Source organism: Malurus melanocephalus, unplaced genomic scaffold (assembly GCF_030028575.1).
Source record: "Malurus melanocephalus ecotype Western Australia unplaced genomic scaffold, MMel_1.1 scaffold_782, whole genome shotgun sequence".
NCBI lineage: Eukaryota > Metazoa > Chordata > Aves > Passeriformes > Maluridae > Malurus > Malurus melanocephalus.
The window spans coordinates 89,193-114,997 of NW_026624014.1; the positions used below are offsets into that span (position 1 = coordinate 89,193).

General features: G+C 35.4%; 1 protein-coding gene across 1 annotated transcript in view; it reads left to right on the forward strand.

Annotated features, from left to right (window-relative positions):
- The window catches only part of LOC130584854 (testican-3-like), a 118,263-nt gene that overhangs the window by 84,887 nt on the left and 7,571 nt on the right, over positions 1-25,805 (forward strand). Inside the window, exons 6-7 of the mRNA XM_057385086.1 lie at positions 18,175-18,294; positions 21,636-21,857. Coding sequence (XP_057241069.1) covers positions 18,175-18,294; positions 21,636-21,857 — 342 coding nt within the window. The remainder of the gene's footprint in view (positions 1-18,174; positions 18,295-21,635; positions 21,858-25,805) is intronic.

Sequence of the window (25,805 nt, forward strand, 5' to 3'; positions counted from 1 at the left end):
AGAGCATGRTTTTTTTAGGACATATTCATTATTTTCTTTTGCTCTTTGCAAACCAGCTTCTATGGATTATAAAGCTGGAAGCTTAAATATAGTCCAGACCATTAAAATGGTGTTGCATTCAATTATAATGGCTATAATTGCCTTAATTATGTAAATGAAGGGGCCTTGCCAATATTATGGTACATTAAAGGCTTTAGAAGTGTGTCACAGTAGTTGTATTGAAAATAAATAACCAAAGAGATGCAGATCATATGCTAAGTCTGGATCAGCATTATCTTTCTGTTCATGCAATGTACAAATAAGCTAACAGGATGCTGCTATATTTGTCCCAATTACTGATGAGATGATAATATTTTTAATTATACCTATTTTTATACCATCAATATGCAGTGATATTTAAAAGTCTTTTATCAGTCACCAGTGRGAGATAACTGCTAGAAAAATCCCCTTTTWAAAAAAATCGGGTAATTACTTTAAATTAGTTTATTTGCGCCTCCTTCTTATTTTTTGAAAGTAAAACATGGTGCTAATTGCATAACCTAATTCTGAATTATTTTTTCTGTATGTCAGTTTATTGAACAGTGAAGCTACTTGAGATCCATAGGAAGCTCAGGAATGGACTGATGATGGCTCAGTAGTGTTCTGAAGGTGGATCAGTGAGATTCCTGGAGTCCTCTTCAAGTATATAAAGGATATATATRTATATTAAAGGAGTCATCTTCAAGGATGTAAACCAAGTGATATTTAAAGAACATGATATCCTTTTTGCAACCAGTTCTCAATAACATTAATTGAATCTTTAGTACTATAACATCCATTTACTTTATAACTTCAACTGTGCTATCTGTGCTCTCTGTTAAATAGTTGCAGTATCACTTTTCTGAAGTGACTGTTCTAATTGCTGCTAGAATTTTAGTATTTTCTTTATAATATCAAAGTCTTTTAGAAGACAGGGATTTAAAAGTCTGGTTTTGGCAGTTATTGCTGATGTTTCTACAGCTGCTACACTGAGATTGACAGAAAATATGTWAATTACAGAGTTAATATCCTGGTGATGTGGTGGCCCTTTCAATTACCCTTTCTTTTTTTGTCGTACACGTTGGATCTCATTTGTTCTTTGAAGATGGCCTCTGTCATGGTAATTAGTTTCTACCTGAGCTATTTTTAAGCAAATATTCCAGTAATTTGTTACTCAAGAAAAAAAATTTACTTTGTATCAGCATAGCCTTCATTGGTTACACAATATCCTCTTTTTTTCAATAATAAAAATATAACCAGTTCTTACACATAAAACTAGTTTTCTCAAAAAAATCTTTCTTGCCTCTCTTGGGCATACAGACAGAAGAGCAATATTGATTTACTGTTTCACTTTTTTTGCAAAAATGTTTGAACACTTTTGGCTGTTGAGAGCCATTGGTCTCTTGGTTAGTGTAAAGTTCTGAGTCACTACTGAATATTTTAACGTGACATACATATTCAATGGTGCTCTGAAAATGTGTCTGTGCATTGAAGGTGCATTGAAGGTGTGATGATACCTAGGCCACGTTCACATAGCTCATTTCTATCTGTAATAATCTCCTAAAGTTTGAAATGATGATGCAGCRTTATAAAGAAATTTAACAGAATGCTTCCTCTCCAGGACAATTCTTGCTTACTTCTGAGTGTCTTTGAAAATACRTCYTTTTYRTRCTTAAAAAATCYGTATTCTTACTTYRCATGCAAAATAATCCTGCTAGCTTYAGATCTTCATTAGGTTRCKACAGCTTTACTCAGAGTCTTGGTAAAAACACATACTAGTGTCAGCAGGCTCTAAATCTATTTCAAGTGACACATTTTCATATCTTGACTGTTTTCACTGCCAAGAAGGCAGGTTTTACATTTTGTAAATACAGACTTTTGTCTTTTTGATGAACTAACATTATGAAATACATATTAATGAAATTATTAGCTCAATCCTATGTGCCTCAAAGTATAGTAATTACCTAACTATGTTGCTTTTTATCTACATCACAAAATACAATACTAATTCTGTTTTTTCTTAATATCGTTATTTTATATCCCAGATGCAGATTACTTTACATGTCAGAAATACTCTAAATAAAACATTAAACTCTTCATGGAAAATGAAAAACCCAGCTTCTTCCCTGAAGGCACCATGATCCATGAAATTAGCTGTGGCATCTTTTTAACTGTCCCTGCTGATACTGCAAGATCAAGTGCCACAGCCACCTCGCTTGCAAACATTAGCAACTTGTTCAGTTGTGTCAAATTGTTAAGCTTTGGCTCATTACCATGGTGGCACCTTTAAAACATAACCACCCCCTAAAATTAAATTGCTTTATATTGTGATTTGCTAGTACTGAAATAGATTTTTGTAGGAAAAAACCTCAAACAATCTTGTATTTACTGTTGTTAAGAGTACAAGTCACAAGAAATCCTGGATTGATTTATCTTCAGTAATAATTCCTGTCAAAATTTTTTGCATTATTTATCCTCTTTGTAACAGAGGTTTGTTAAAAATTCCTGAGAACAGTAGTAGAGCATGAAACATTTAGAAAGAGTGTTGTAAAGCCAGTTTTAAGTGGAAACTAGGTAATTAAGACAGTTTTGTTCTGTTTGTTTTCTTCAGCAGGATTGTCCCCTTATCTGAATTCAGGTGTGGTTAAAAGTTTTCAGCAAGTTTATGACACAGTTTACTCTGTCTCATAGGAATCTGATTTTTTGGGTCTAGTTTTCTTTTAAGGTCAATATTTGATCACACCCTGCAGTATCTCTGTATATACAGTTTAAGAGGATTAAAAGATATGTTCAAGACAAAGGCCACTAAATGGCTGGTATTATATAGTTACCTTCTTTCTAAAAGTTTAATTTCAGAAAAATGCAAAAAGAGTGTATAGTTAATAAAATACTGCTACAGCTCAGGAAAACAAAGAAAAATCTGAGGTATTGGTCCTTGTCTGTTAGGGTAGGAGAATTAGAGTGAATGATAAGCAGTGAGATACTCATTTATCTTAATTTTTTTATTTACTATTTTAGTTTATAGGAAATTAATTCTGTCTTTAGCATAAAAAATTGTAATAAGTGATACCCAGTGTCATAAAGATTTTTCCTTTTATTTTAAAAGCCTATTTCCAAATTCCTCCAAGATWTTGGGAGAGATTTAAAATCAACTGTGTTTTGTAACAACAGACTTYGATATGACCAAGGGGTCAGGCTTTTGATTTGCTCTATTTCACTTTTCAAAACAGGAAGCAAGTACAGAAATAAGTTTGGGGGCAGGGGCAAGGTGGAGGTGGATAACTTGGCTTAGTGTAAAAGAACCAGAAGACAGGAATATCCTTTTTTTTCCCAAAATAACATGTGCAACTAGCATGGAGAATATGAATAAAGATCCAGCAAATGAAGAATTCAACTGTACCATTGCTTGAATTTATTTTTGTTGCAATGTTTGGAATTATCAGTAAAATACTTCTGCTACCAAACTTTCAGCAGGCTACATACCAGTGTTACAGAATCACAGACTAGCAGAATGGTTGAGTTTGAAAGTGACCTCTGGAGGTGCTCTTGCTCCATCTCCCTGCTCAAGCAGGGCCACCTAAAACAGGTTGCTCCAGRCCATGCTTGGATAACTTCTCAATATCTCTGAGGATGGAGCTTCTACAACCTTTCTGAACAACTTAGTCACTCTCATAGCAAACAAGCATTTCTCCATGTTCAAAAGAAAGCTCCTGTTTTACTTTGTGCCCATTGCTTCTTACCCTGTCATTGGGAACCACCGAAAATAGCCTGCTTCTGTTTTTATGTCTTTCCTCCAGGTATTTATTTACATTTATAAGATCTCATTGGGTTTCTTCTCCAGCAAAAACGGTACCAGTGTTTTCAACATTTCATCATATGAAATTCTTTTGACACAYGGAATGTAAAACAGAAAGCTCCACATTATAATTATCTAACAAAAATTGTCCCACTATCATAATAGACCCTCATGACTGATTTTGTCACTTTCAGTGGCAATTAGTGAGACGGTTTTGGTTAGCTGTGAAGACCGTGAAAGAGAAAAAGCTTAAACAATGGTCTAAGAACTATAGGGCATACRTTTATATTCATGAATACTAAACTTGCTTCTGTGGGCAAATGCATATTTTTCTTTTTTAGCCAAAATGTAGAGAAAAAAATACAATCTGATCTCATGTGTTTGAGGAGCAAGTTGAGAAATGTGTAGCTTAACATGTAGCATGAAATATAGTAATGAAAATGTGATCTATAGCTCAAAATATATTTATCACAAAAAAATCTTTGTCATTTTAAAGCAGTGATGTAAATCCATAAATTTTCAAGAMAACTTTTTACAATTTACAGTGATTCTAGATTTATGTATTTAGTCAGAGTTCCTAATTAAGAGAAATGTCTTAGAAGAAATTATTGTTTGCCTACATGCACAATACAGAAGTTATAACACTTCATATAAATATATGAAGCATATTTTACATATATTTATGTATGAAGCACCTAGAACATTGAAGCTATTCTGTGGAACTGGGTGGTTTATTTTGTCGGATAACATACTCATGTACAAGAAACTCAGAAAAGTAGGATCAGTAGTAGTCTGAAGTAGGAAACCAAACATGATGTACAGAACATGAATTCATAAAAGGTGTCTGTAAATCATAAAGTCTGCMAACCACCTTTGCTTTCCATCTGCTTCAGGCACAGTGATGTAACATTCAATTCAATCTGACATAAGCATTTTAGTAGGCTAATGATTTATTCTTGACATTTGGACAAAGGACACAAGGAGCCTTGGAGGTAATCTTTAAATTCCTAGCAATATATGTTTATATGTAGAAGCAAGTTGACCATACACAGCATAAAGACAAAAGTGTACTGAATTTCATTACCATAGAGGTCATCAATTACTTGCAAAATCCTTTTTTCTATTRCTCTATCTCGAAGCAAGCTTTCTTCAGAATGGAAGAATGCCCTTTTTGCTGTTTAGGACCTTCATGATGGAAGTGGAAATGCATGTATCCATTAAGAAGACATTTGCAGAGAGATTGATGTTGATGGCATGAGTTTTTTTGAGCACCAGGCAGACWGCCAGTCCATATATGCAGATCGCCTGCTCTGCACGTGCTGTGAATCTGGGGTGTCCTGGAGGCTTGCAACTTAATGACTTGAAACTTGTACGGTGYACTCTTCTGGGAGAGCTGAACATGAAATGGTCTGGTCAGAGCTTCTGCTCTTGTCCTGAGTATAATCTCAATTTCCTTTTTACTTCCAGAGCTTTGGGGTAGATAAAGAACAGCATTCTAAAAAGTTAAAGTGTGGGAACTCTTCCTATATGGTGGAACAAATTGTTCCAATGTATAATGTGGGCATTGGGTCATTCTATTATAGAAATTGACAGTGAATATAAAATCCTTATCAAGCATTACAAACGGTTATTTAGTACTATTTTGAGAGATGAGAAATTTCTTTTGCAATAGAAGCCGAGCAGTTACTGTGGAAACAAAATCCATCTGCCTATTGTGATCTTCATAGAGTTCTTATTTTTTGCTATCAGTGTCTCAGTGTTAGACTGCATTATTTATTCATTTACAACTTTGAATTTGCTTAATTTGTGCAATATCAGTCTGTACAAAAAAAATGGACATTTTCCTGAAGACTACTTCCTTGCTTCTTTCAATGCTACATTATATGTAGACTGAAAAATTACACATCTCTGCATTTCTTTGTAGCAATTGCATAAATCTCAAACAATTACCTTAGATTAAAATGTTCAGCATTTCACCTTTCCGTAAAATCATGTTTTACATTTTTCAATGAATAAGTATTATTTCTTAAGAAAAAAAATCACTCAGTATAACACAATGATAAAGATAAAAGGTATTTTGTAACAGAAATATGTGCTGATTGACGAATACTTCATTTCACATTTGAAAATTAATACTTCATTTGAATACTTGAAATGAATACTTCATTTTCAAGACCAAAGTGATTAAATGGGACACCTGGMTTATGTGTTGCACAGTAAAATATARATAATGTATGGGTCATTAGCCCTTGACACTTCAAAATTTGAGGGGCTAAAGAAAGAAATAACCTAGAAAAGGGAAAAAGGTAAAAATAAAAATAAAAACTGTTAATAGCAAGGAGATGATGACTCTTTAATTACACCTTTGGCTTGGGAACACACTTTTGTGTGTACCAGACAGGTGCTTGGCTGCCTTGTCTAGACAGAAGAAGAACTCGCTATTTTTAATCTGTGTATGTTTCTGTCTTCTGCTGAAGAGCTGACCTATTTTTTGTGTGTGTGTAATAAATGAGAAACAAACAAAATCTGGATACCTAATGTACCTAGTTGAGTACCTTTTAGGGAGATTCTGGAGAGTTTGTGTGAATTGCTCCCCTTTGGGCCTTTACCACTGCCTATATCCTCAGGAAGTTTCTTCTAATTATCATCACTGTTGAGTGACTGAATAATCAGAAGAGCTGTTGCCTACATCATCCTTCACAGGTGATAAATGTCAGTGTCTTGAAAATGTCATGGTTTCTGTTTTCTTTTTTATTAATTTCTTCTAAAAGACTTGTTTAAAATTTGGGCATTTTTGGACTTAAGGCACTGACTAGACATTCAGTATTCATTTAATTTATTTTGGTCAGCGATTTGTTTACATCAGATATTTTATACAGCAGTGTCATGATGGTAGCAGGTTCTGAGTTCAGTGTTGTACATTGATATTTGGGCGCAGATTCCTCATTCTGACTCATATTGAAAGAAAGAGTATACTGAATAATGCTGGGCACAAGTCTGAATTGGGAGAAGAGTGGCTGGAGAGCAGCCCTGCCAAGAGGGATCTGGGGGTGCTGGTGGGCAGCATCTCAGTGTGAGTGAGCAGGGTATGCCCTGGAACCCATAGGGCAAAACCCTGTCCTGGAGTGCMCCAAGCACAGCTCAACCAGACAGCCAAGAGAGGTGACCATGCCATTGCGTTCAGCCTTGGGGGGCCTCACCCTGAGTGCTGYGTGCAGTTCTGGGCCCCACAGGTCAATAACGTGAAAGTGTGACTCTGGTTGCACCCAGAGGAGGCAAACAATGCTGGTGACAGGGATGGAATCAGTGTGCTGTGAGTGGTGGATGAGAACTTTGGGCTTGTCTGGTTTGGAGAGGAGGCTGAAGGGTGATATCATTGCTGTCCACAGCTCCCTTGAGGAGGTGAAGAGGGCAGTGCTGAGCTCTTCTGCCTGGTATCCAGTTTTAGGAAACATGGGAATGCTTCAGGGAGGTGCCACAGRAGGGTTAGACAGGACATGTGGAATCATTTCTTTGCTGAGAAGGTGGTCAAAGACTGGAACCACCTTCCTAGAGAGGTGGTCAATGGCCCAATCCAGTCAGTGATCAAGAGGCATTTGGACAATACCCTTAATGACACATGTTGGGTTATGGTCAGCCCTGAACTGTTCAGGCAGCTGGGCTATTGTAGGTCCCTTCCAAGTTAAATACTGTTCCAAGTGAGTARGCATTATTTTAATTTAATTGCTCAGTTATGATTCTGTTTAAGAATCTGCTCACTTACTTTCTTGTTTAATAGATTTGCCCCAAATGCATTATAACTTACCTTGAGGCATAAGCAGTAAAATTCACAAATTTAATTTCTGGTATCTGAAGATAATAAAACCAAATTATTTTCTGTGTTTTTTATAGATTTTGTTTTTCTCAGCCTGTACAAGAAAGTCAGTTTCTTGTAAAGTTTGAAGCTTTAATGAGTTTTTGTTTTATTTCTATGTTCTGAGACTTAAACAACAATTTTGATACCATTTTAAATTGCAAATTCAATGCCTTCAGGTTTGGTGGGAAGTCTATTCTTATTGTCACTTCCCTTATCAGCTCAGAAACATTAGGGTTCAATGCAATTTTTTAAAAGAAATTTCACAACTCCAATTACTGGCTGATTTCAGAATAGTAGTTGAAGTTGTACTGAAGTTTTTTATATAGAAAATTGAACTACATTACCATAGTGGCAACTACTGACTATACAGCGTCATGTCCTGCAAAAATTAATTTAGCCATGGCATTCATCTCTGGCACACCCAACATTAGAAGGACCTGCTGGAGATTCTCCAAAGGAAGAGCATGAAGATGCTCAGAAAGGCTGAGAGACCTTATAGTATGTTGTAGGATTATGTTATATTTGTTTTTCATCATAGTTTTTATCAACTCTTACTGATCCATGAGCAGGCCTAGAAATTTAAAAGCTTTTGTTTCTAAAGCGGGAATTCAATATAAAATGAAACTAAAGTAAAGGGCTTTTTTCTGTAAAAAGTAAAGGGCTTTTTTCTGATTGCAAGTTAAGAAGCAGTAACTGTTGATTCTTAAAGTAGAAATGTGTTGATGATGTCCTTTTAATTAAGATACACAGAAGCAACTAAATAAAATGCCAAGTCTGTTCAGGTATTCAAGCCATAGCCTTCAAATTACAACTGTGAAACCAGGAGGAAGTTTTGAGGTCTTTTGCAGTAGCAGTAAGTTTCTCATGTTTGTTGAATGGAAAATTGGTTCTGAAATTGGTGACAAAACTCCCACTAAATGGAACCAGGATTTCTTTTTGTTTAATGAAAGAGAGTCATGGAGAAGCTCTTAAACTTGGAGCCATTACACTGCAAGTTAGTTTTTGTGATGGTGGTACCTTCTACTGAATCTTGTAATCCCTGCACATATTTGCTGTGCCTCATCTTCGCCTTGCTAAATGTGAATTGTTCTTGTCTGCAAGTCATTGAGGAGCAACATCAGCATCTTGAAAGTGAGGCAATGAGCCTTKCAGACAGGAAAGTGATGGCATTCTGAGCTCAGTGCAAAACAAACAAAAYATGGGGTTTGACTGCAGTGAATTCCCAAGCTGCTGTCAGGGCCTGTGTCTKAAAACTGCCTGAGCAGCCTAGTGATGCAGCTGCCCCTATGGAATGGAATAGTCTGACAGGACTCTGCAGGGCTGTGTTGATTTAATGGTGATCATTGTTGAAGAAATGAGGAACTTTCCTATGTTTGTGTGACCACTGAAAACAGATACCACTGTGATATATTTCTGCATGTTTCTCTGTAGTTACAGTTTTCAAAAATGCAAAATTATTCATTTCTAAGAGCATAGCCAAGAAGGGCAGAAAAAAAAGCATGAAATTGAATTTTAGTAACAGAAAGAATAATAGCTGGAAAATGATGTTAAAAGTCTTTTGGCAGAGGACAGAAGAATCTATGTGAAAAATAGACATAATTTCACGCTATAAATATTTTTTRCTTTTCTTACTAAGGTATCTCAAAAACATTATCAGTAAGTATTTCATTTTTCCTTTAAATATTTGAAGTTCTGATTTTTTTTTTCACTTTTAAGTCTCAGCTACTGATGAATTATTCTTAGACTCTYGCTGATGTCACTAACAGTTTAAACACTTCTACAGATTTTGTAAACATTGCAGTACAGTGATGTCATTATTAGGGACAGTATTTCAGAAGCCTCAGATGCAGTAGTGAAGCGGTTCACAGTTGATATTTGGCAGTTCCTTTCAGCTGTAGGCTGATAATCAACACAATCAGTTTGTACAAATACCTTTCATGGCTTATGATTAACAAGTAAAATTATAACTGAATTGATTACTAGCTGGCATTTCTAATTGCCCATACTCTTTTTGCCTTGAAAGGTTCTTAACTACCACGTGTAAAAACATTCTAATGATACAGATTTTGTCTAAAATGCAAGACATTTTCTTGTATTGATTTTTTTAAAGTCACATTTCTTTAAAAAAAAAAGGTTATATTTTTCTTGTAATAGGCTAAAATTTATGAAATGTAATTTTTCATTATGAAAAATGTCAGCAGAATTGTTTAAACAACGATTCCTCTATCAATCAGTGTTAGCATCCCTTTCCTCTTTACAGAACCAAGTAGTTGATCTGGACAGCAGCAAAATGGGGGTGAAAGTCTGGCTATACTGAAATTAACAAGAATTTTAYTACTGATTTCATCAGGATAAGGATTTTAAGATAGCTTTTGTTTTTTGTTCTTCATACACATAGTGGTGATTTGTGCCTTCTGTAAGCAGCTCATTTAAAAAACTTCTGTACTTGCAAGTCAACATGCAGACATTGCAAGCAGGTAGACAGCAGAAAGACTAAGCTGGGAAAGAAACATTTTCTGAAACCTGTGATGACACCAAATATTATCCCTCATTGTGTTTGGTTTGGATCTAATGTTGATGTCACACACAGTTAACTCTGTCTATTAAAGAYTCTCTGTGATACATGTGAAGGATTGCTGTTGATAAGGCAGGAGTTTTGGATTTTAAAGAATAGRAATAACCACATTAGAAATTGCTGAKGCTAAATAAATTCCTATCTATATGAATATTCATATGCATCTCATAAAAATTTCCTGATCTACATAAGACATTCATGAACAATCCATTTACTGCTGAATGCATAGACTAGCAAGAAAAAATTGCACTTTGCTAACATATTTCATATATGYATTTGTAAACATTTTGGATATTTGTGCCCTAATCATATCTTTTTAAACTCATTAGTTTCTGCATTTCTCCTTACACTTTTGATTAGTGAATTTGTGTGGAGACACAGCTGCACACTCACTGTGGAGATTACAGTGACTTAACCAGCATTCTGATTTCACTGAGGTAGTGGTACAGTGTAGTAGAGTTTGCCTGTAATTCCTGTGCCAGGGAAATTGGGTCCTGCTGTTACATTACTATATAATGGATTAACTGTCATAGGTTTCTTGAGTAGTATGGAAAGAGCTTGTCTACCTCTGTTGGCCTTACTTCAGGGGAGATGCAAATAATCAGCTAAATTGGAGTAATTCTGCCCTCTCAGTCCTCACTGAAAGGTCTACAGACAACTGTGCTCTTTAGTGTACAGTTTTACATGATTAAGAGCAATGTTAGTGATTAAGAATTCACAAAGAATACARAAGCAAATGGTTAAATACAAAGTGGTTTAAAGCATCAGATCACAATCTAAATATAAAAAAAGTAAATTGCTGCAATGCAGCCTTGGATCTGTTAGACTTCAGTGGGATCCAATGTGCTGTAAAATTCCTTTAGGCCACACACTTGCAGAGCAGACTGTAGTTAATTTCTATTAAAGGGTGATTGTTCAGCCCAGTGTTTAATTCTGCTGCCCATCCCTGCCAGAGAAAAGRTGCAAACCAGTGGGTAGTCATACTGAAGAACAATGATAATTTTCTCTCACCATAGAAAGAAGGGTCCATCAATCCATTCTAGATTCTGTGCACAGTCACTGATGTGATAGACTTAAAGTCTCCTATTAGCAGAGAATATTTCTGATTTCAGAAAATATCTAAGTTGAAATGGTGAAATAATATACACATATTGTTAATGKTTTTTTTTATGAAGAGCATTGTTCAGTGACCTTTTGACATTTGTCTACTATGTTTCAAGGGGTWGTATGTCAAATGCAAGAAGTCCTTGCAGGATTGACTCTGTCAGTTATGACCTTGAAGGGAAGAAAATGTCCTGACTTTGTCCCAGAGCCTTGTAGTGCTTTCAGGAACCCTTAAAACTGAATTTGGAAAACTATCACACCTTTGGGTTATAGTTTCCTTCAAAGCTTTCACCACTAAGAGCATTGCTAGTCTGTCCCTATTTGGTACTTCCCATATCTTCTGTTATGTGAAATACTGGATTCATTTGAATATACAGAAAAATCTGCAAATTTTATTGAAATATAACATATTACAGTGGAATGTCTCTTTGCTCTGTTCTTTTGCTGTCTGTGTTTATAACTACACAATTTACAGATTAATAACATCATTTTCATCCTCATAAATTAATGATTGGGAATAACAGAGCATGATGAGAAATGATAGCCAGCACTAAAGGTTAGCAGCAGTTAGCAAAGGAAGATATATACATTGACTATCCTCCAGAAAATAAATTAGCAAATTCCACAACAGGTGTGTGATATTTCTGAGAGACTAAAGAATCTGCATTGTCTTATTGAATTGCAATGTTTCTGTAAGTCCAAATATTTGAAGTAGAAGACAGTAACTTGGCATGTAAATTCTATATGTTGTGGCTACTACAATTTTTTCTGCACTCAGAAATTATTAAATGTGAAGCCTTTAAAAACCTTGAGGACACAAAAATAAGAGATTTATTTTATGAAAATGTAATTTAATGGAAATCATTTTGCATTTTATGAAGCATTAATCATCTGCAGAGTGTCTGTATGGAACATTAATTTGGGGCAGTAGGAGTAAGCAGCTGCAATTCCCTGATATGGTATCTGCAGCATTTGTATTAATTATCTCATAACATAGACTAAGGGAAGTAGAAAATTAATTATGTTTAGTTAAATAGTAAGGCAATCAGAATCCTTTTATTTGTTAAATTCAAGGTATTATCTTTCTAAAATCAGTAACCCTAGAGGTAACAGTTGGCTGATAAACATCAGCTTATAAAAATAGAAATATACTTATGATTTTTTTCAATTTACAGCCTTTTTTATAAAAAAAACCAAACAGTTCTAACTGTACATAAGGGGCTGTAAAAAGATGACTGAAATGACTGTCCCATCCTTTAGTTACAGATATGAAGGGAATTTTGTCCCTCTGCCAAATTTATTGTGTTTTGCTAGCACGTTTCTTTTTGCCATATGTTACTCTTCAATTTGTGACAGATGATGCAGAGCTAGAAGTGCTGCTCTGTATTGCAGGAATGGTAAGTCACTTGCATACAATTCTTAGACATTTAGAGTTGGCCACATGGGTACTATTCCTTATTCTGGAGCTAAGAATTTTCACTCCAAGYAATGTTCCTCAGGGCTAAATTCATAAAGCTGTGCAGAGTGGCAGCCATTCAKAGTACTGACACTGAGCAGGTACTTGTGCTGTCATGTTCCAGCTTACTGTAGTGGGTGCTGTCTTTWGAGGCACCACTGAGTCCTAATGGCAGTTTCAGGGTTACTGTACTTTCAGGAGTTCATTTAAATGCACGTGCTGGATCAGATGCTCAGCATTTACTGTATTTCATTGTTTCTTTAAATAATTAAAGTACTGATTTTATTTTTCACTTTTAAGTCTCAGTACTGATGCATTATTTTCAGAGTCTTGCTGATGTCACTGACAGTTTAAACAATTCACATRTGATAACACCTGCATGGTAGGTAATTCATTGAAAGGGTACTGGGCTACATCAGCATCTGCTGTGGGCTGCTCCAGATAATCCTGCTCACAGCTGATTCACAATTGCTGCTCTAACCAGGTTTCTGGGTGTCCAGCAATCCTCAGCTGATGGGTGCAATCCTCAAGTTACAGCATGAGGAAATACTCTTGTACTTTTTAGAGAGAGCGCTATAGAGCTACAAGAGAGTTGATGGTAGTTGCTTTCAAAGATGAGTTGTCTTTGAAACACTGAGGAGCCTTAACATGAATGGTGTGATGGTCACAGGGCATGAGTGACTGGACACTGCCCTTTACAACCTGATGCAATTAGGTCTGCTTTTAGCAGAGGGTAAGAATGAACTACTTCTGTTTGATTCTAGGATCATAAGCAATTATTCCAATATGCTGAAAAAGTTTGARTAGCCAGAAGCCTTGCTTTAGCACACACTGACTGATGAGTTGCCCATCTCACATGGAGTAATTACTAGTTGACTCTAAAACTAGTTGACTCTAAAACTTGTCTTCAAGTTTTCTGTATACTCGATTTGTATTTATTTCTTGGTCATTTTATTACGTACATGAATTTATGAGTATAGTTCTGCCTGATTGAGTGAGATTGTATGTGCTGGGGAGGATCATCTGCATAGTGTGTGGTGTGTTTATCACTTTTTTTTTTCTAAATCACTTTTTTGAGCCTCCACTTAGCAAAAGCTGCTTCTTGATATAACAGTATTTCAATGTGCTCATTATGTCTGTGTCCATTCAATACTTACTAAGCTACAGATAATTTTATATGTGTCTGTTTTTACGTAAAAAGTAAGCACTGTTAAAATAACTTACTTTTTCTTATGTCAGGAAGCTAAGACTGGTTTAAATATGTTAGGGAATTAAATCCATTTTGCTGGCGCTGAAATACATTCTGCATGTCTTCACAGCTTTCAGTAACACTATTTTTACTTCATTAATTAGCTTGAGTTGAAAGGGATTTAAAGAACTCAGGCTGATACATAATTTTCAAATATTTTACTTTCAATCTCTAAAGTATAGTCAAATGCCAACACAAATCATTTACTATATATAAAAACAGATTGAACAGTTGGTTCCACCTAACATTTCAATAATATTTATCATAAAGATGTATCTGGATTAAGTGCCTGTAAGTTTTGAGATACGTTCATTTTTTTGCAGAGGCATTGCAGTTAGTTTTAGAACAYGGTCTTATTGCTTGAAATGACAGTAGACTCCAGTAACCTTTGAGCTTGCGACTTCATATTACCTTGTACTAATTCTCTTAATGGCTACTACAATTGATTATAATAGCAAGATTGCTTTGCATTGGCACTGTACAAAAACAGAAGTACTTCTTGGCAGGTTTCTGAGTGGGTTCATGTGATTTACTATGCATTTTTTGATTGCTGTCTAACCTTCTACAACCTTTACTGTCTGTCTTTGGCCATTAAAGATTCATCTCCCAGGCTATCAGGTGAAATAATAGTCTGAATAGATCTGAATTACCTCATCTTGACCTATTTTAAATCAGTACAGATGATACACACGATAATTTCATCACTGTATATCTTTACAAGTACATCATCAGTGTGAAAATCCCCAAAGTATTTTCTAGTATGTATCAACTCATTAGTTAATATGTATTTTTCATCATTTCAGCATAACCCTGAGCAAGCATGTTCCAATGGCAAATAGCATTCTAGTGAATGGGTTGTTAAGTTGATAATCTCTGTCACAGAACATCAAGTTTACACACATTTATCTGTGTGAGTTAAGATGCAGAGCTGAGGCAGGTACTGTCCTGAGACAGGATACAGATTAGAAASAAAGCCAAATGTATACATCTGACATTTTTTGTGTCATACTACTGTTATGTTCTGCAGCCCAGCTTCTCTGAAAACCAGCTTGTGTTTGTGACTGTCATAATGTGTGGATATGGTTCTCTGCTTCTTGTAGCTTTCTGAAAGCTACTTTTTAGACTTCAGTCTTTTACATCTGTTACATGTTCATCTGAATGTTCTTGAAAAGTTGAGCAAAACTTGTTGATAAGTTTCTTTGTGAGAGAAAATTAAATTATTTTACTATTTAAAAGGCTATTTAGCTACTTCTTTCCTTTTTATATGTCATAATAGGAACAAAAATCTGAAGTGTGGGAAGTGCGTTTAGAAAAAAAAAGAAATAGTTGAGTTATTTGACATTCAAAGTTCATATCTGTAATGTGGAAGATGTTAGAAATTATTTTATGCCTTTTTAATAATTCAAGTTGTCAGAGTTCAGTTTTTCTGCGTATATAAGGAACTTAAAATGGGATTCTTTCTCTACTCTGAAGACCTGTTTACTCAGAATATGCAAATATTGCATTAGACATTTTGGCCACAGTATAGAAGTATGACTTTATTATAAAACGAAAAGGAAGGGAAATTATTATTATTATTATCATTATCATGATTGTCATCATCATTATAATTAGCTGGTTTTATTATAATTATGATATGAAGAATTAATATGGATCTGTGTACTAACATTGAGAAATGCACAAAGACCTGATTGTAAATAAAGCTAATATTTGAGCATCACCATTTTTTATCTTTTTAATGACCTAACAAATGCTCTTATTTTCCAGAAGTTATAGTCATGGGCAAATGCATGGCAAAAATAAGTGCACTTTTTAGYATTACTTCTGAATGTGCAGCATTCTGATTTTGGTGGACTGAATGTCTGAGCATTTAAGTCCATGCTTAGCGTGGGCAGAAATATCTCTTATTACCAAAAAATTCCCTGTCAATAGTGCTTTGGTTACAATGAAGTAATTTCTGAGTATCCTTGAAGAATGTATTTTTTCATAAATTATTTTATTAACTAAAAGCCTATTAAAAAAAAAAGTAGTTTTCCTATTATCAATTCTGCTTATTAAGTAAGACAGTAACCTGTTTGTTGCATCTATTCCTTTGATGACAAATAACCTGAAGTTTGTCTATTTTGTTTTATTTTCTATTCTTTCTCCTCTGATATGAGTTAGATGCTTTCTACTTTTTAAAGTTTGAGCAGAGATTACTTCATATTCCAAGTAATTTTCAGGTTATTTGAGACATGAGTTGTTCCTCTCATAGATTCTCACCCYGCTCTTCTCTGGCTGCAATTACATCTGTGCAATAACTTTCTTTTCCTTCTTAAATACATAATCACAGAGGAGTTACTCTCATTCCTGACTGGTGCAGCCTTGGCCAGCAGTGGGTCTGTCCTGGAGCCAGTTACCACTGGCTCTGCTGGACATGGGGGAAGCTTCTGGCAGCTTCTCACAGCAGCCACCCCTCTAGCCTCCTGCTGCCAAAATCTGGCCATACAAACCAATATACATCTATAATGGAAGGGAAAATTAAAGAGGAGTGGTGTGTCCTAAGTTAATAGCTGATTCTTTATGATCACTTGTCAGCTGATTGCAAGGGTTGGTACAGGAAGGTGGTATTGTAACAAACAGAAAAATCTCACAARTCTGGGTTATGATATGTAATCTTGGATCAGGAGACCATTTTCCTCTGATTGTTGTGATACATTTTTGAGTACACTTGCCTATTTATCATTATTTTYCCCCCAGTTCTCTGTCAAATTATCAGAAAAGAAATAGTTCTGCTACACAAGAGAGAAGCACAAATACAAGTTTTATAAAAATGTCAGTCCATAACCTATGCAAATATATGTATAGATTGTACTTAAGTCTTTGGTGGATAGAATTAAARTATCAGGAGAGGCTTCTGTAAAGCATAAATAATCCAATTCTTAGATGCATGTGGTTGTACAGGCATCGATAGTCGTTGACATAATGACGTGTTCCAGTCTTATTCCAAAATACAAATAGGTGTTTCACAGTGTTGTTCACTTTAATGAAGTGCTAAAGGCTATGTCACTAAATATGTTGGATTGCTACACAATAAAGGAAAGGTAAGCAAACTGGAGATTTATTTTCAAGGGTGTCACTGTGAAGCTCTGCCAACTTAGGTATGAGCTCTTCRGGTTGTAGTTTTTTCAGTTACTGGTTGACCTGGGAAGTGATCCCAATTTGGGAGTTATAGCTGTTGAGAATGGCAGTGGAAGCTATTTCGTTACTGTAGGAGGGGTACATCCAATGTCTCTTCTGCTCCTGTCTTTTTCCCAACACTATTGTTTCTTTTGCGTTCTCCTAACATTTTTCAAACACATAGGAAGGTGGAATTCTGGGAGGGATATCTGTTTGTTTCAAGCGTGTCCATTCTTTGTCTTCTCAGTGAATAAGGCTCTTGACTGCACATCTCTGATATCTACTTCTGTTGCTGGCTTCAGTATGAACTGCTGGTTCTGTACAGCACTTCAGCCAGTTCTGCTACTAATCTGCTGCTCTGAGTGCTACAGATGTTGTCTTTGGTCTGGTGTGCTTTTTTCTGCCCTTGCTATTTCCAGTCAGAGAATCCATCCTTTCCACCCCCAGCTGTAAAGTTCCCTGGTTGCCATTAGGTGCTCACAAGTTTTTCTTGTGAAACTCCATCCCATGATTGAAGCTTCCAGCAGAATGTTTTGTTGTCTCCCTATTTCCTCTTTTCATGCCTCAGCATAGAAAAGAAGATTGAGTGTCCATGATTATCTGCCTAAATTACATCACTGACCTGTTCTGGTAGGGCTTGCAATAGGATTGCCTTAATGAACATGGAAATTAAAAGACAGAAGTCTGTCATGGGTTTCTCAGCCTCATCTGCAGGAAGATGAGAAAATACCTTTATAGATCAGGCATTTATTTCTGAGGACCTTCACTATGTTTTGAACACATACCTAAGTGATGCAACTGAATTGAATTAATTAAAAAAGCTGTGGAGCATATATTTTGTATTATTTTATGTGGATTGTTTTTTTGCGGGGGTATGAGGGAATTTCTTTAGCAGAATTTAGAAAGTCCTATTTAGCGTTCTGGAGAAAAACATTWAACAACTGTGCATTTTGTTTTCCAGTGTGCAGTGACCTGGAATTCAGGGAAGTTGCAAACAGATTGAGAGATTGGTTTAAGGCACTCCATGAAAGTGGAATTCAGAATAAGAAGACTAGGATTGTTCAAAGGCCTGAAAGAACCAGTAAGCCATTTCTGCTTGTCTTATTTGATGYTTTCTTTGATCCTTTTCTGTACTTTAGCATTTCCATTGCTCAGACTTGCCTTATTCTCATGTGCTTTACATAGGCATGTGTACAAAACCATAACTTTGCGCTTTTCTGAAGTTGGTTTCTTRCTTATGGCTTAGTACTAATCACTTTAAATACCATTTGACAGGACAGCTACMATTTACAATTATTTAATTTGTGAATGCTATCAGATTGAAAGAAATAAAATACAGGAGGGCTATGTGTGACTCATCTTAGCTGGTTGATGCCCCTGTAGGTATTGGCACAGAAAAACAGATGGAAAAGAAGCTTGGAAGTAAAAAGGAACTTCTAAGGTTATACTTGAAACTGGAAAAGACTCAGGAGTACTAATGAAGTGGAAACATTAGGGAGCATCATTTGTTTTTAACAAAATGTTTTAACCCTCTAATATTTAAATAGTTTTTTTAAATGTAATTTTCAAAGCGCTGATTTAGAATAGCAGTTGAACTGTGCATTAATAGTTCCAAGAGTCAAGTCCTACTGTGAAGGGAGACAAATTGGATTCCATAAGCCATGAAACTCTACTGTCTGTTAATATGAAGAGCAAACTATGAATTGTTCCAGAGCATGTTTCMCAGAGCTTGGCCAGCGCTGGGTGCTTTCCTTGCTTATTTTATTTATTTGAGCAAAACWAATATTTGACCTAGATTTCAGACATTTCTATACTGCAGTGACTGATGGCTGTAGAAGAGTTTGGCTTGATGAAAAAATACRAATTAAAACTAAGAAGAAATTTGATTTTTCTCTATTTAAAACACTAACATATATACTAAAGAAGWGGAACAACAAAAGACTAGTAAAATCAAAAACAAATATCCGCGGGCTGTAAATGAAAATACAGACTACTTCAGAATTGAACTCTGAAAAAAGAAACATAAATTACTTTCAAGGTAAAGCGTGCTCAGTTTTAGAAATTATTAAATCTAATTGTTATTTATTAGAATGTTAGACCAAATCACCCACAATGCTTTTTCCTCTAGGATATGATGCTATTTAACAGATACATTATGGCAGTTTTAATAAATGTAAGCTTTTCCTATATAAAATGCTATTGTTTGAAGTAGTTTTATTAGTTCTGACCTAACAGTTATACTTCTACTAGGAAGAGTATGTCATGGATATCAGACTTCAGACTCTATATTTAAACATTCAACTATGTTGAGCTTTGACAGAATTTACTGAAATTATTAGAACATAATAAGATTTTTCTGGTGCTATCCTCTTATATCAGTGGTCTGTAATAAAATTATCTGCCTTTAAATTATATTGCTGATTCCATTGCAAACTTTTAAATTTCAAGCTTTGTCTTTAATTATGACAAATGTAATAGAGAGGATGATAGTGGGACATCACTTTTTTAAAAATCTAAAAGCTATATGGAAAGAAGTGAAAAAAGAAGAGGAATGGGAACAGAGGATGAACTCAAGTCACAGGCAAATGCTAGTTAAGAAAATCAAGGAAAAAACAGGGATAAATTCTTATGCAGTTGTATAATATTGTTCCAACCTTAATTTAGTGGTGTGTACAACCTTTAAATGTTCAGTTCTCTTTCACTATTCTTCAGATAATTTTCTCTTTAGAGTATCATCTCAAACTGAYTGAGGAGTTGGACTCAATGATCCTTGTGGGTCCTTTCCAACTCAAYTTATTCTGTGATTCTGTAAATAAGTAGAGGTTAGGAGGTTTTCTGCTTTTCCTTAGTATAGTTTATTAAAAACATAAAACTCTCTTCTAGTATCCTAAAATACAAATAYTTTACAATGTGAGCTTTGCCAGCATGAACCACAAATGCTAATTTRAAAATATTTTGTCCCAAGCTTGAAAGTGGTGCYTCTTTCAATAAACTTAAGCTTGAATTTCCACATTCAGGGGTATTATCTACAATTACATACTCTGGCCCACAAARTCTGTCCTTGAATACATCTTTAAAGTGGCTTTTATTTTATATTCCCTTCTACTTAGCATCTTATTACTTAAAAYCATAGTTGCTCTATTTCTGCCCCTTCTGTTACACTTTGTTGAGCTGGCCAGGTGCTAAATCCAGAAAAAAATTGTCAGTCAGGAAAGGTTTCTCCCATCATGCAGGTACACAAAAGGCAGGATAGGTAACAGTCTGTTTCATGTTGACCTCTTTCGGTATCCAAGATCATGAGGAGGATTTCTAGCTAAAAGCAGAACTAGGAGAGGAAGTGTTAAGATGCCTTCAAGAGAGTCCTACAGGTAAATGTTTTACTGAACATTAATCCTTRGACAAAATGTTTTAAGATGGAGGAACCTTCCAGGTTTCTTCTAACCAGAAACACCTGTTGAATAATTCTGATACCTTTTACATATAAGGTTGAATAACACATTTACTATAAATCCTTATTTATTCAGTTGCATCCTGTATCACTGTTCTTCATAACCCACAGAAAATAAGTTTTGTCTTGGTGTTTTATCAGGGGCTGAAGAGGAWGAGAGATCATGGTTGAATGTTTGGCTATGTCTTTAAATTGTGTTAGGCACATCAAAGCTTCATAAACATCAGGTGGCTGGCTTTATTTTTTTTTTTTCTTTTTTTCCCTCTTCTTTCTATCAAACTAAAGTAATAATTATTGTAGCAGATCATCAGGGAACTAGAAAAAGTGAGATCACTATGATAAAAAGTCCTAGTCAATTTATGATTTCTGGGGAAGGGGGGGTTTATGTGTTCGTTTGGCTTCCACAGGGAGTTTTTGATGCTATCAGCTTTCTTCTTGTCCTTTCTGCAATGGTCATTCTACCATAGCATGGACATTTCCATATGTAAATCTATATCTAAAATGACATCTAATGACTTCTAAATATAATTACTGGATTAAGTCTGTTTATCAGTGTAGAAGCACTTTTCAGGTTTCTTTGTTGTTGTCAGAACAACAGCAAAGGCAGGAAGGCTTGATTTTCAACAGCAATAGAAAYTGGGAATTCCTGTGTTCTGTCATGTCAACTCCTCTATAGCCATATCTTCCAATCTCATTTTTTCARTGCTCTGTTTTAACTTAAAAGTTTTGAGAAGAATGGTGTTTAGTAGCACTAAATCTTGTTCTGTACTAGGTTATGTACTCAACTGCCTGGCCACATAAGCCTGTGGCATGACCCGCAGCACATGAACCAGAAAAAGTGTGTGTTTATGTATAGTATTGATGGACCACCAGAGCTATTTCCATGATGCAGCATTCTTTCGTGGTGGCTGGGATCAGCAACTGCCCTACCTCTCTTCCTATGTAATTTTTGTTATTTTTGTTTTGCCTCTTAGGATTTGACACCAGCATTTTACCAATTTGCAAAGACTCCCTCGGCTGGATGTTTAATAGGCTCGATACAAACTATGACCTGTTGTTGGACCAGTCAGAACTTGGAAGCATTTACCTTGACAAGAACGAGCCATGCACCAGGGCCTTCTTCAATTCTTGTGACACATACAAAGACAGTTTGATATCTAACAATGAGTGGTGCTACTGCTTCCAAAGACAGCAAGGTAAAATATGAGAACAACCTGCATATGTATATGACTGGCCTTTTTGTTGGGCTTTATCTTTTTTTAACATAATTAGAAGATTGCAGTGARCTACAAGCTCTTATATGCTGTACAGTGAATTTGTGCTAAGGTTTGTGACCTATGGTGAATACCTAAAATTAAGTAAAAAAACCCCAAACAAACAAAGCCAAACATATTAAACTAAATGGAAAGGCTTGCTAGAAATTCAAGGAATCTAAATAAAGTGCAAGACTGCCACTAATGCTTTTACAGCTATATTGCTCCTCATGCCAACATTTAGAATGTAGAAGAAAGAGATGAAAATAAAGAACCAAATTAAATTATTTCTTTCCCAGTCTACTTTGCCTGCATTATAAAATRAACTTTTTTATTGCTAATGTGGGGTATCTTAATGTTCAGTTAGCCTAATAAAATAGCTGAATGAACATTATGGATGAAGTTATTTCCAGTCATATGGACCTAAAACCAGTTGGTTTTCATTGCTAGTTGAATCTCTTGTTAATGTTCTATAAACCTATAAACATTATTTTCCTRAGGAATATATAACAACTTTAGACATAGGTGAGACATGATGTAAATTGTATAATCACACTAGTTGTAATGTATCAAGGAATTCACTCATTCAATATTGCCTGAAATTGGTCAGAATAACAGTTGCATTTTTCTTATTAATATGAGAGAGTTTTTCTAAAGGATAAACAGCAACCAGGGTTCAAATTTCTACTGCCAGCAGAGGAGATAAAACTGGTTTGGTGGAAAGTTTGCAAAGCCAATTCAGCCATTTTGAAAATTTTAGTATTAGTTTTTAAATTTCACTTGTACCCTTAAAACTGTCATAATAAATTCCCATTAGCACTCAACATCTATGATTTCCTTCTGATATCTATGGAAATAAAGGTTTTTTATCATGCCACATCTGCCAGTTGTAAATCTAAATAAAAATAAAGCTGTACTTCTGTAGGTAAATACTAAATAGCAATTTCTTTTCTTTGGTAACTTTATCATTTAAAAGTTAAGATTAAAACTTTCGAAATATGTTGTTTGTTTTATAGTAAACAGTAAGTTTTGCTTTATTTTTTATAAGCATGTATGTACTGCTAACAAAACTAGCAAATTAAAAATACCCCATCCCAGAAGTAATGTAGTCTTAAAGAACATCACATTTTGTTTATTTGTCTATAATGTAAAAAAACATTTCCACAATGATTGCAGATTAATGTGTAAATACCCTTACTCTTTGGAGGGCAGAATGATTYTTTTCAATTGCCAGAGGAAGTACAGCACATTACTTGTGGCCTACTGTGGTCCAAGGTTTTTCTACCAATTTCATATCACGCATTCATGGCATAACCAGGGCCTTAAGAAAACACTTCCATAGATCAGTTTCAAGTAATTTTGGATTCTCTTACCTATAAACACATTTTGTGTAMAATATTTGCTCAGTGTACTGCTAGAACCTGAGGATGGTATTGTAAAGACTGATCAAAATACCACAGAATTTTATTAATGGTACCCCAGCAGATCCATCTTTAGGTGACACTGATTCTTCACATTGCTCAACGCAACATTATTAAGCTTTTCTTCCCTTTTTTACCAATTTCCTCACTGTCTTGCTAATGCTGTTGAGATAAGGGGCTGATTTCAAACAGTTTAGATACTTTTTTACCATGGTATGTTGGAGCATATAGTAAAAAGGATGTGTCCTCAACATTGTCTATGAAGTGAAATCTCTGATTCACAAACCCTTGTGCATTAAACACGTACTTCATCCTTCCAAATTAACACTGTMATCAAAATCTGTATTCTCCAATTTTTGGTGTAAGGAGAAAAAATAATCTTACAGTCTTCTGTTGTTATGTCCTACTATTAGCTCTTGCACACCTGTCTGTGCCCTAACTCCCCAGTGTATTAGTGACCCATTAAATTCTCTGTAAATTGCATTGTTATGCTGAACCTTGGAGTGTGTTCATGTTTAGTTATRTTTTACTTGATTGAATGATCTAAATAAGGCCTTTAACTAAGCCTTTGCTATTAATAGCAAAGAGATGGAAAAGGAGAGAAATTCAGCAGCTTCTTTCTGATGTTTATTAAAACAGGTTGGTATTAACAGAATGCTTCAAGCCATGTAGAGCAGTTCTCTGTATTCACTGAGTTTTGGAGTGTTTTCTGGGCAGATCAATGGTTTTTACAGTACTGTTGTTGATCAARGATGTTCAAAAGGGAATACAAAATTTTGTCAACCATATGTGTCACACTGGGACAGCAATTTTAGTGTGCTTTTAAAAGTATATAGTATTTGTTTTAGTCATTATCTGAGAAGCCCTCATGGTCTTTGATCTTAGCTTCACTTTCTGTTCAAGAGTACCTGAAACTCTTCTTCATTCATTCTTTCTGCTCGAGATCTGTCATGGCGCGTTGCGCTACACTAGACTGATTGCTGCACACTGCTAACAACCTCTAGTCAATATAAGCAACTTTTTATAAATACTGAAGTCAGATCTTTCTTGTGGAGAAGATGATCTTCCTGTAGTAGCTGTCCCACCTTGACTAATGCTTAAACACTTCGGTACAATTCAGTGATACTGCATTTTTTCTTGGCCTTTTTCTGCTTTAAATGTAGTTTAGTATTTCTAAGATATGTTCAAGGCACTATAATGCATTTCTGCAATGCTTCAAAATCTGCACTCTGCTGGTGCTCTTTGCAAGTCTTTATTTTGATCACTATGACCSTCTAGTTCCAACAATTCATCAAAATGTTTCCACACCCATCTTGAGAACTTACTTTCTTAGTTGTTCAATGCTAACTTGACACTTTAGTGCTTACCCAAAYGCTAAGGCCTTTGCACTTTTGGCCTTTTTATAGGTTGAATCTCTTTCTGCCAGTAATTCATTACTGCAGCCTTGTTCTGTAGCATCCCTGATTCAGAGTAGGAGAGTAGCCAATTTTGCTGCGAGTATTAATGCTTAGCAGCAAAGTATTTCTTTACTGCAGGCCTCTGCATGGGTCTATTAGTTCTGCACTTCTCTGGATGCATTTTCTCACAGACTCTTCTATCTGTAATGCCTGGAAGACATCTTCAATACTTTAAAAACAGTGCATCTTACAGAAGAATGATAACTATCATGATTTGTATTTGTCAGTCTTCAGATTGCAAGGACTCCAAATATATTTATGGATGGTTATAAACGAAGGTGTAAAATGCCCTTATCAAGATAAATGATGATCATAAATGAGATCCCCTGGAAAACTTCTTGGAGTATTGATGTTTCAGATCCCCAAAGTACAAACCTTGGATGTCCAACAATTATAATGCTTAACCTCAGGCAAGGCATCACAAGGCAGCCTAATCTGCAGAGAAGGGCAGTTGTCCTTCCAGAACATAGGCACTGTCCCAAATATTAYCTACTTAGAGGTGGAAGATCACTGGTTTGTATTTGAGTAATAAAGAGAATCTCTGAAAGTAGGAGCTCACTATGTGGGTAACAGCTCCTTGATTCCTCCCTGATAAAGATCATAGAGATTCATTGTCAAACCTACCAGTTTCATTCCAGTTGATCTGTTAATGGGCCATTTGGGTAAATTAAAGCTTAATTGTGCTAGCCTTGAAGCACTTCTTGACATGACTGGATATTGATATCTCAAGGGCCAGTGTTAATAGCATTGGATACTCTGGTGTGCACCAGTACTTTGAGCACTGATGAGCTGTGAATGTCTGGTGTTCCGTGGTTCATTATTCAGCGATACACTGATATTATCTAAAGGACAATTCTTGCCAAATCTGTGAAAGTAGATTAAGGATGAAGATGATTAGATATCTTGTTTGTATTCAGGTTTTCAGAAAGACTGATGTCAGATTCATTGCTTTTTCAAAGGAAGCTATCGCACTGATTTTTGTAAAGAATTTTTTTCTTCTTGGCTCAAGACTG